The sequence below is a fragment of the Arvicanthis niloticus genome, chromosome 15 (assembly GCF_011762505.2).
Source record: "Arvicanthis niloticus isolate mArvNil1 chromosome 15, mArvNil1.pat.X, whole genome shotgun sequence".
Classification (NCBI taxonomy): Eukaryota; Metazoa; Chordata; class Mammalia; order Rodentia; family Muridae; genus Arvicanthis; species Arvicanthis niloticus.
Window position 1 is genome coordinate 33,465,542 of NC_047672.1, and position 12,217 is coordinate 33,477,758.

At 40.5% G+C, this 12,217-nt stretch overlaps 1 protein-coding gene across 2 annotated transcripts in view; it reads left to right on the forward strand.

The window, feature by feature from the left end:
* Window positions 1-2,320: 2,320 nt before the first annotated feature.
* Window positions 2,321-12,217, forward strand: part of Tnpo3 (transportin 3) — a 74,495-nt gene continuing 64,598 nt past the window's right edge. The window contains exon 1 of one of the 2 annotated variants that reach the window (XM_034518860.2): window positions 2,321-2,905. In XM_034518860.2, coding sequence (XP_034374751.1) covers window positions 2,786-2,905 — 120 coding nt within the window. In that variant the 5' untranslated portion in view covers window positions 2,321-2,785. The remainder of the gene's footprint in view (window positions 2,906-12,217) is intronic. The other variant, XM_034518862.2, reaches the window with a different exon arrangement.

The window sequence follows — 12,217 nt, forward strand, 5'->3', positions numbered from 1 at the left end:
AAAAATAGCTTTGCACTTCTGATCTTCTTGTATCTTACTCTAGAGTACTGGAATTACAAGTGTATGGTACCACACTTTGTGGTGTGAGGATCAAAGCCAGGGCATTGTACATGCTGCAGAGTTCTCTACCAATTCAGTGATGTCCCTAGCCCAGGTTTTGACAACTCTTTTATTTATTTTTACTTTATGTGTATGAGTGGTTTTGCCTCCATGTATGTATGTATGTACACCATGTTCATGCCTGGTGCCTGAGGAGGTCAGAAGAGGGTTCTGGAATTGGAGTTACTGTAGAGAGATTTTAATACAGCAACATGGCTGCTCTGGCAAGGGATCACATTCAAAGAACTTCTAGGTCTGTGTGATCTTGCTGCCCACACACCTTTAATCCCCCTGTCTGGAATACAGACATACCTTTAGCACATACTTTTAATTCTAAACAGTGAAAGTAAGATTAGTTTATAGAAGGAAGCAGCCATGTTTGAAAGTGACATCTAATTGAGGAGAAGACATAGTGACGAATCAGAGAAAGATTTGACAGAATGAATCAGAGATAGGATACATTAACTCTCACAAGAACTGGAGAGGAAAAAGAGGTGACTTAAGAGAGCAACAGCAAGGCAGTGGTGGTGCACGCCTTTAATCCCAGCACTTGGGAGGCAGAGGCAGGTAGATTTCCGAGTTCAAGACCAGCCTGGTCTACAGAGTGAGTTCCAGGACAGCCAGGGATACACAGAGAAACCTTTGTCTCGAAAAAACAACAACAACAAAAAACAAGAGAGAGAGCGAGAGAGAGAGAGAGAGAGAGAGAGAGAGAGACGGACGTTTTTAATGAGCTAGAGAATAAGGAGCCTGAAGATTAGAACATATTGCCAGAGTTAGAGACCAAGCAGAACAATTCAGTGAGAAGCTGAGAAAAGCCAGTTTGAATCAGTCATTTTGAAAAGCAGTTTTGAGCTAGAACAGTTGAGTTGAACCAGCTAGCCGGCATTCAGAAAGAACTAGAGTGAACTTATTCAGCAGTAAGCCTCCAAGATGACAATTACATATGGCGAATAAAAGTTACTTTTACAAGTTACTGATGCTTGTGCACTACCACATGAGTGCTGGGAACCAAACTTAAATCCTCTGAAAAAGCAACACATGCTTTTAACTGTAGTGCCATCTTTCCAACTCCTAAAGTTTTTAGTATTGATGAATTACAGTGAACTTTTTCTTTTTTGACTGGTTTTAGTAGCATAACTAAGAAGCCATTGCCTGATCTAAAGTCCACTGTACATCTGTTTTCATCCAAGAATATTAGAGTATTAACTTTTTTGCTTGTCTTTGTTTTTGCTTATTGTTTTTTTGTTGTTGTTTGTTTATTGTTTTGAGACAGTGTTTCTCTGTGTGGCCTTGGCTGTCCTTGAAGTCACTCTGTAGACCAGGCTGATCTCATTAGTGAACTAAGATCTGCCTGCCTCTGCTTCCCAAGTGCTGGGATTATACATATGATCCATCATGAACAGCCTTAAATTCTCATCTTTTAAAACGAGGTTTTAGGAGCTGGAGAGTCGACACACTCGCTGATCTTGTAGAGGACACACATTCAATTCCCAGCACCCATATGGCAGTTCACACTGTTAACTCCTCCAGTATCAGGCATTCACCACGCTGTACATGTATACATATGTAGGCAAAACACGCATACACATAAAAATAAATCTTTAAAACTATTTATTAAACAAGGATTTATCTTGGAAGGCTGTTCATCTGTAACTAATGCTTTACACACTGTCAGCCTTCATCAGATAGTAACAGTTATTTTTAGTGAAGCAGCAATATTGAGAAACTGTTAGTGTGTGAACTGAGGATTGCTAGACTATTGATTTGATTTTTGTTTGGCATTATTTATTTATTTATTATTTTCTAAGACAGGGTCTCTTTGTGTATTCCTGGCTGTCCAGAAACTTACTTTGTAGACCAGGCTGGCCCAAACTCAGAGGTAGGCTTGCCTTTGTCTCTCGAGTGCTGGGATTAAATCTGTCTGCCATAACGTCTGGCTGTTTGTTTTTTTAAAGACAGGGCTTCATGTAGTAGAGGCTGGTCTTGAATTCCTCCTGATAGTTTTGTGGCTAAGCTCCCTTGAACTGATCATGTTTTTTAAACATTCCTTGGAGACGGGTGAAGAAGTAGGAACCGGGAGGAAAGATTCATTGCTAAGGAGATAAGATTTGGTCAGGAAATTAAGAGTAGCTGGTCTTCCAAAACTCAAGTAGGACTTAGGAACCTAGGAGACTATCTTGTACCTATTTCCCCTTGGCCCTCCTAGTCCGGCCGGGTCACTTCCGGGAGGAGGCGGGGGAAACAAGAGGAGGCGTGCCGGGAAGGAGGCAGTTTGTGGTGCACCAGACGGAAGTGTGCCCAAGTATACGGACGACCGCTTCCGGTCTGGTGAAGCTCTGCTTAGGTTCGCTGCGTGGTTTGTGTCATGCGGAGGTAGGCCTCTGAGAGCAAGGCGGGAGGTGTGGAAGCAAGAACCCGCGTCCGAACTCTAGAGTCTGGGATTCTGGCGGTAAGACAAGACAAAGAAGAGCCAGGAACCTGAAAACGATCTATCCGCTGTTTCCGAGGGGGCAACTTCCACGAGTAACCCCCTCCTTCCCTGGTAACGGCCAGAAAGGAGGAGATGGCGCCAGTCAGGGAGCGGCTGTGGCCGAGACAGTGAGGACCCTTGAAGGCAGAGCAAGCGGGAAGCCTTGGGAGAAGTATCGGACTCTTTGCTGTCATTGCCGCCGCTTCCACCACCATGGAAGGAGCCAAGCCAACCTTGCAGCTCGTGTACCAGGCGGTGCAGGCGCTTTACCACGACCCAGATCCCAGCGGAAAGGAGCGCGCCTCGTTTTGGCTTGGGGAGCTGCAACGTTCGGTGAGGTTCGGGGAGAGGCCGTTCTGAGCCGCGGGACGGGCGGAGTAGGATCTAGCCTTGAGCTGAGAGCCTGAGCGGGACGGTTGGCCTTGGGAGATCCTCTTTCCGAAGGAGCTGGTGTGGTGGGGTGGGGCTGAGCAGCCACATCTATGCCGCCTTTCGGAAATCAGTGGCAACTGATTGGTCACAAACTGGCCCTTTCCCTATTCTGTAGAATCCGTTTTATAGTTCTGTACCCCTTGCTTGTGGCATGGATCTAGCCCTCCTTTAAGTTCCGCCACCGCTTTTGCTTTTTAGGTAATGCTTCTCTGTTTTATTCTCTTAAACCAAAGCCAGCCCCAAATGCTTCTCCACCTCTCACATAAGGATGCTTCTGATACACCTTTCGTATCCAAGTGTTGCATCTGGCAATACCTTCCCTGTGATAGCCTTACCCACCCGTCAGTGTCTCTTGCCGATTTTCACTCATGTTATTCTTGAAATTCCTCACGCTTCTAGATTCGTATTCGTATAAATTTTCTCTTCGCATTGGAATGCAGCATAATATAAAGAAAAATTAATTATGGTTCCAGGAAATCTTTGGAGTTCTTTTGTTTTATATCAGATTCTTTATTTCTTCTACCTGTACGTTTTTATTTGTAAGCTGGTTATCATAACTATTTTAATTAGCTCATATAATTATGTGAGCATGTGGTGGAGTGTGTGTTATATCTATCGTAATTCCACGTGTTTAATTTTAGGGTTCACATACTCATTTTTTGACTCACACTTTGCATTTTCTTTTTTGGTCTCCACACTCACCTTTGCCATGTTTTTATTTTTATGAGTTTTAATAGCTGGTGATTTTGCTGACAGGTTTTAGTCTATGAACTCTGAAATTCTTTGAAAACTAAGGAGGCTCATACAGACTGACTAAACACCCGCTTTCCTTTTCTTTTCCTTGTGTCCGGTGCTGGGGATCCAGTCTAGCTTACATCTCTACCCCTCTCTCACTTCGCCCTTCATTTTGCATTTCATACTCACAAGCATATTTTTGTTTGCTCTCCCTTTTATCTGTTTAACTCATAACTGATGTTTAATGGTCCTGTATCCTCTTAAATGACCCCCTAGGTTGCAAGTACATATTTTTAAAAATATTTGCCACTTTAACTTTGATAGTTATTTGTAAAGTTCTTGTTTATATTGTGGGAAGACAAAAAAAAAAAAAATAAGATTTTGCTGGGTGTGGTGGTGCTTGACTTTAATCTCAGCAGAGATTAAATCTCAGCAGAGGCAGGCTAATCTCTGAGTTCCAGAACAGTCTGGTCTACAGAGTTCCAGGACAATCAGGGTTATGTGGTGGAGAAAAAAAAAAGGTTCATTGTAGGCTCCTCATCTAGACCTGGAGCAGTTTTTAGTTCTGCAGTCAAGGGAGTTGCAGTTCCTCCATCTTAATACGGTTTTCTAAAATAGAAATAACCTATCAGGTGAGCTCTTCCCTGCTGTGTCTACCAAATGTGTTTTAAATCAGTACTGGAGTACTTATCATGGACAAATGACTTCTAGATATTTGGAAACCACACAAATCTGTGCTAACCACATAGTATACTCATGATGATTAAATGTAATACGTATAAGAGTATAAGAGCTTAAAGATGTTCTTCAACATAGAACTTAAAGTATGTTAGTTTACTTGAGTTACTCACCTTCCTCTCCTGAGTTCCCATTATTCTGTTGCATCTGTTCATTGTAGAATCTCAACAGGAAGACACGACCAACTAGACAATAATTAGCACGGAGCGTTTTTTCTTTTTCTGTTTTTTTTTTTTTTTGTATTTTTATTTATTTATTTTTTTAAATTAGAGGTACTGGGGATTGAACCTAGGGCCTCACACATGTTGGGCAAATTGTTAATCTCTGAGCTATATTCCCATCCTTTTTACTTTTTATTTTGATACAAATACTTGTTAAGTTCTCTAGGCTGGCCTTTAACTCACAAGGTAGCCTCTAAGTAATTGAGATTACAGGCCTTGCTTTCCTTTACATGCCCAGGGAGAGTTTGTTATAGAGATGCTATTTATAAAGTTGCAAGTATAGTGGTACCAGAAGAAATAATATTATAACCTGTAGCCAAACTGTTATTTTTCTGGAAGGAATAGAGAGAGGAGCAGTTACTTGGCTTCTTTGGGGGAGAATGGTGAGTTTCTGGTGACAGAACTTGAGTTCCTTTGCAGTGAGGGAGGTGGCATGGAAGAATGAATTTGCTGACTGTTCTTGTGGGGTTCTTTATAGATCAAGCCAACCAGCAGCAGGGGACATTAGGAGGTAGAGGCACAGGCAGGTGGATCTCTGAGTTCCAGGCTAGTGTGGTCTACATAGTGAAACCAAACACAGACAGAGCTATGGAGAAACCCTGAATCAAGGTGGGGGAGGGGAAAAGGAGAGACAGCGAGCTGGAGCAGAAAAGAGTAGGAAAAGGGTGAGGAACACCTAGCATACTTATGCATCAGCTTTTGGGCAGCTTCAGTGTTTACATTTATTTACTGTGTGTTATGTGTGTGGACACACTTGTGGATGTCAGAAGAGAAGTGTGGAAGTCAGTTCTCTCTGACATGTGGATTCTAGATAACTAAGGTGGTTAGGCTTGGCAATAAGTGTCTACAGGCTAAGTCATCTTATGTGCCTAACTCGAGCACTTAAATGAGCAATTTGGTTAACACTTGGGCCTTTTCATTCCTTTATTTTCTTCAGGTCACCTAGTTGTACCCTGGATCTTGTCATTGCCAAAATCACTTATTCAAATATCCTTCTCACAATCCATTATTTACTGTTTTTTGGCTCAAGAATTTCAACTACTCTGTGTTTGAGTTTTTATTATTTTGCAGTCTTATGTAATTTCAATTCTTATCAAAATTTAAAAGTTTTACTTTAAAATTTAAAAATCTTTTGTGTTTGGTGGTATCTTAAAAAATTTTTGTTTTATTTTCATGTATATATGTTATTTGTTTCCAAATGTCTACAGTATAAAATGTTCACCATATATGTTCAATTGATAACCTATTTTTCCTGTTACCTGAAATAAGTTTGTAGCCCTAAGATTTATCAACACCCAAAATAGCCTTCACCCCAACGACAGTAAGAGTTTATTCTTGAGCCAAGTATGAATGATTGTGGTCTACAAACATCAATACAGGGTGCCTTTATTTTGTTGTGCTATGGGATTAGATACATGAGATGGTATTGGTTATGGAACAGGGAAGTGGGGCTGGAGATACAGCTCAGTGCCTAAGAGTTCTTATGCTGAAAGAGTCGGCGTTCACGTCCCAGTACCTGTCTGGCAACTCACAACTGCCTGTACTCAAATTCCAGGGCATCTGATGCTCCCTCCCTTCTGTGTACATACTAACACATATACACACACACAAGACACCACAAAACACACATAAAAACAAGGAAAGTCAAATCCAAGAATTTATGGATTACGTTCGTGGGCCTTTGGATGAGCAGGTTATAGGAAAGAAACAGGGCAACTGCTATAGGCCTTTACTTTTCTAGAGTTTTTTTTTGTTTTGTTTTGAGACAATCTTCCTATGTATGTGGCCTTGGCTGGCCTGGAACTTGGTATGTATACCAGTTAGCCTTGAACTTAATGGAAATCTGCCTTCCTCTGCCTCCCAATTGCTAGGGAGGCACCACAATTGGCTCTAAGTAGGTTTTAGGTACTATCTGATAACATATTTAGCCTTTGAACTGGTAGAAGTTAGTGGTTTGCTAGGAATGTACCTTAAAGTTTGAAGGACAATGAATGGCTATTGAGGGGGTTAAAAATAGTCCAAGATAATTTGACACTGTATCATTCTAACTTTCTATCATCAGAAGTTCTAATCAGCCATTGAACCTTATAGAGTCTTTAACACAGGTATGGGTTTTTTGAGACAGGGTTTCTCTCTGTAGTCACTCTCATTCTGTCAACGAGGCTGGCCCCAACCCACCTGCCTCTGCTTCTGCTTCTCCAGTGCCAGGATTAAAGGCTGGGCCACCTCTGTGCTACCCAGGTGTGGGTTTCTTCTTTGTTTCTTCTCTTTTTGAGAACTTTAGTGTGTAGAATCTTTCATCATCCGTCTTCGCTCTGTTGCCTAATGACTGTCCTGGGAATCCCTCTTAACACTTTGCTAGGGAATTTTCTTTACCTCTTTCTTGTGTTGGGTCTACTGATAATTAGATTTCATAATATTTCCTTAAATTATTTCATTTGATGGATAATTGAGGTTACCTTAAACCTTTTATTGTCTTTCCATTTGTCTTACGTGTGCATGTTTATGTGTGAGAAGGAGCATGTGTGCATACAGATGCTGTCGTTTCAGGAACTCCTTTGAGAGAAAGTCTTACTAATCTAGAGCTCACCTAGTCTGGTTAGCCAGACATGCTGGAATAACAAACTGGTACCTGGCCTTTTAAAAAAAAATTATTATTATTATTATTATTATTATTATTATTATTATTGTTATTGTGGGTTCTAGGGTTCAAACTCAGAACCTTATTCTTTTTAAGGTAAGTCCTTCCTTGAATGAGAAGTTCTCTCCAGCCTTTTTGGGGAGGGGTGGGGGAGATGGGTCAGAGTATCATTATGTAGCCCAGGCTGTCTTTAAATTCTAGATCCTCCTGTCTCAGCTTCCTATTAGAATTCTAGTATGCTATGATGTTTAACTCGTCTTAACTTTTTCCCCTGTTTGTATGGAAAATGGAAAGGGTGGTGGTGGTGGTGGTGGTGGTGGTAGTTGGAACAGGATTTTGCTACATAGTTCAGATTGGCCTAGATCTTACTTTGTAGCTTAGGCTAGCCCTGAACTTGATTTTCCTCTGCTTCAGCTTCAGGATGGGCTACTGCCCATGTTGTCCCTTACTGTCTTCCTGTTGCTCATTCTTTTCTGGGTCACTTTTACTTTGAGCAGAGTCCCCAGTCTTGTGCCTGGAGATTATAAGCAAGGTTGCCTGTGTTGTGTCTTAGCTGCTACATGGGGAAATGAGGGCAGGTGATGGAACTCAAGTGTGTGTGTTTTCATTTAATCTTGTGTTTTTAGATGAAATTCCTGTTCTCACCCGAATCTTTTCCTGGGTATCTAGAGACCCTATTTGAGTGTTGCCAGTGTAAACCACAGAGTAAAACTTCCCTTAGGATGGGAGGATGATAACTGCATTGTGCTGAGTCAAGGAGAAATTCTAGGGGTCTAACTACTGCTTATTCAGAGTTGGGTGTTTGCCTTTAGTTGTACCTGATCTTATAATTTTGAGCTGCAGGATTCAGTATGTTTTTGACTTTCCCCATCTAAGTTCATCTTATCCCCAGGCATATTTCAGCCTTTATAGGTTTGTCCTGAAAGATAGTTTATGTATTGTGTGATGGTGGCGCTTGTCTTTAATCAATGCACTTGGGAGGCCAGCCTGGTTTACAGAGTGAGTTCCAGGACAGCCAGGGCTACACAAAACCCTGTCTTCAAAAACCAAACAACAATAATAACAACAAAAAGATAGTTTATGTATCTCTCTAGTTTCTAAAGTTTTGGTGTTATCTGTTTGCTTTTTCTTTGTCATGTGGTGTTTGCCTTCCTTTTTAGACAGTGTCTCCTGTAGCTCAGGATACTTTGAAAACCCTGCAACTCCTGATCTGCCTGCCTCTGTCCAACAGGTGCTGGGATTACAGGTGTATTCTCAAAAGTCCAGCTAAAACGGGTGTTTTCCGATGAACTTTTCTTTTTTTTTCTCGAGACAGGGTTTCTCTGTGTAGTCCTGGCTGTCCTGGAACTCACTTTGTAGACCAGGCTGGCCTCGAACTCAGAAATCCGCCTGCCTCTGCCTCCCAAGTGCTGGGATTAAAGGCGTGCGCCACCACCGCCCGGCTCCGATGAACTTTTATTTATTGCTCTACAGGCTTTTTTCACCAAAATTCTTGGAACTCTGAAGCCATTGTTGCCTTCTCTGTGGTAAGGGGTTGTCACTGACAACTCCAAAATGTTTTAAAAGAAATAAGTTATTTTAAATTAGATCTTAAAGAAATCCTTATGTAACAGCAGCTTGTGTGTTCTGAATACTTGGTAGTTTCCTTTGGCCACGTCCAGTGTGCATACAACATTAGACAGTTTAGAAAACTATGGGAACAAAGACTGCCCCTTTCTAGGGCTAGTACTTATGCTGCTTAGTTGTTTTAAGTTGCTTCTTTTACAGAGACAGTCTGTGGGCTGGAAGTTATCTTAAGTTCAGAGCTGAGAGTGTGGCCCATTGGTAGGCTGCTTGTCTAGCTTGTATAAAGTGATGGATTTGATTCCCAGTTGTGCATAAGCCAGGTGTGGTGGGGCATGCCTACCACCTGATCACTTGGGAGGTGGAGACAGGAAGACTGCTACACACGGAGTTTGAGGCCAGCCAGCAGGAGACCCTATCTTAAAAATGTCAGAAAGTAGGTTCTGTAGTCTTATCTGGAAACTGAAAAGGAATGATGAAAAGTATTAAAAAAAAAATAAGAAAATGAAATCAATTCATGCTTTAGTGGACTCAGTTGATATTTTTTGTATATAATTTGTCCCATGTCCATGGACATTTTGTTAAAGTAGTATGTCAGAAAGGTTATGAACCATGGCTGTCAGTTTCTGATTTCTTTTCTATTTCTTTTCCCCTCTGGAGTTTTAAGACATTTATTTAGTAGGTAAAATAGTAAGAAGCAAGCCTTTCTGCTTATGTGGTGTAGCACCTGTGTTTATCAGCCGCACATTCATTCACACACAGACACATTTTCCTTTGGTGTCGCACTGTGTCTCTTCCAGGATTCTTCTAATCATACAAGACAGATAATGCAGATGTCCCTGTCTCATCACTTACTAACAAGTTACCTAGGCTTCTTCTGCCTGCATTTCCTTGTAGAGTATAGATGACCCCCAAAGCAGCTGCCCTGGAAAGTCTTCACCTAGCTTGGATGATGTCTTCTCCACAGCCACAGAGGAACCTACCTGGGATTTCTTGATTCTTCTGCTTAGTTTTTTCTTTTTATTTATTTATTTATTTATTTATTTATTTATTTTAATATTTTATGTAAGTATACTGTCACTCTCTTCAGACACACCAGAAGAGGGCATCAGACCGCATTGTAGATGGTTGTGAGCCACCATGTGGTTGCTGGGAATTGAACTTATGACCTCTGGCAGATACCTCAGTGCTCTTAACCACAGAGCCATCTCTTCAGGCCTCTTCTGCTTAGTTCTAATAACTAGACCTTTGTTTTGTCTCTAGCAGTTGTATTTACTACATTTTCTAATTTTATCTTTTATTGATTTATTTTTATCCTGTAATTAAGGAACCTTTAAAAACATAACTTAATTTTGGAAGGAAGCCTTTTTAGAAAATAAAGTGTTTCTATACAACTTCTGATGGTTTGTTAGCTTAATGAATATAGGAATGAATGTTGTTTGTTTCACATTGGAAGAGACTGAGTATGTAAGTAAGCAGTAAAGAGGAAAGGCCATCGTAAGATTTGACTAATCTACTTGTAACATTCCATATGGAAGTGGTTAGCCAGGCATAGTTTTAACTAAAGTGAAGTAAGTTTAAATGAATCCACTGCATTAATTGGAAGGGAAGACATGGCTTTGGAGTATTGGAGGCTTTGTGATGGTGTTTTTGTGGGTATGGTTGTCTGTTTTCTGGTGTTACACATTCTTGCCTGGATTCATTTATTTCTGGTCTGTCTGGTCTTGGACTAGCTGATAGTTTGATCTAGGACATAAAATCATCAAAGCACTGCTAGCTACATTTTCTAGCTACAATACCAATTTTCCAAGACTTTTCCAAATATTTATTCAGCTTTTATTGCATTGATATTTATGGGGAAAATGAAAAATATATTTTATGAATTAAAAAAATATTTATTACTGTGTATGTATGAACACTCAAAAATAGGTCTGAGCACATCTTCTGGGAGTCTGTTTTTTGCCTTAAATGGGATTGGGAGACAGAGCTCAGCTGGTCAGGCTTGTGCAGCAAGTACTTTTTACCCAGATGTTGTGGTGTAGGCCTTTTATACCAGCACTCATTCTGTTCTACACAGTGAGTTCTAGGATAGCTAAGGCCACATAGACCTTGTCTTAAAGATGTATGTTTATTTTTATTATTTATGTGTGTGTTTCTGTGTAAGTTGTGCATGTGAATGTGGGTGCCTATAGATGCCAGAGGATGGTATTAGCTGAAGTTGGAGTTACAGGTGATTGTGAGTATCAGATGTGTGGTTGCTAGGAAGTGAATCCTGGACGTCTGTAGGAGCAGTATTAGAGCTGAACCACTGAGCCATTGATCCGCCTCCCTTTTTTGGAGACATAGTCTAACTATGTAGACCTGGTTGTCCTGAAAGTCACAATGTAGACCAGACAGACCCAAATTTACAGAGATTCTCCCCTGCCTCCTAAGTGCTGAAATTAAAGGTGTGTGCCACTCTGCCCAGAGATTGTGTATATTTTTTATTGTGAGAAAAAAATTTTCAGAACAAAATTTACCATTTTAGCCATTCTTGTTGTTTTGCTTTGAGATAAAGTCTCATTGTGGATCCAAGACTGCCTTTGAATTCATGATCTTTCTTCCTCAACCTGATGGTTGATAAGATTACAGGCTCAGGCCTAGCTTTTAAAAAAAATAATTATACGTATTTGTGTGTGGTTATGTTACATGTGTATGGGCACCTGCAGAGGCCAGAGAGGACATCAGCTCCCTGGAGCTGGAATTAAAGGCAGTTGTGAGCTAATGCCCAATGTGACTGCTAGGAATTCAACTTAGGTCCTCTGAAGAGCAGCAAGCACTCCTAACTGCTAAGCCATCTCTCCAGCCCACCTTGTGGCCATTTTAAGTGACATTAAATACCTAATGTGTTTCTGTTACTACCATACATCTCTAGTACGTTTCCTATAAAATCTACATTCATACTTACTAAAACATAACCAGTTCCTTTTTTCCTTTCCCACAGCATTCTGTTGTCTTTGAAATAGATTGCTCTCTGGAATCAATACTTTTGGGGTGTTACAGACTTTTCTCACTTAGCGCAGTGTTCTTATACATGAAGTCCTTGCTTTCAATTCTTTTGGGATATATATTCAAAAGTAGAATTGCAAAGTCACATGGTTTTTGTTTGTTTTGGGGGGTTTTTTTTTTTGAGTCTCAATAACTGTTTCTTAGATTTTTTAGAATTTTAAGCTTAAAATGTGATAAAAATTTAAAATCTCATTTAGTATTTGAATTGTTAGGAATTTACTTAGGTTGGCAGGAATGAAAGTAAGTTTTCTGTATTTTTGGCTTTCA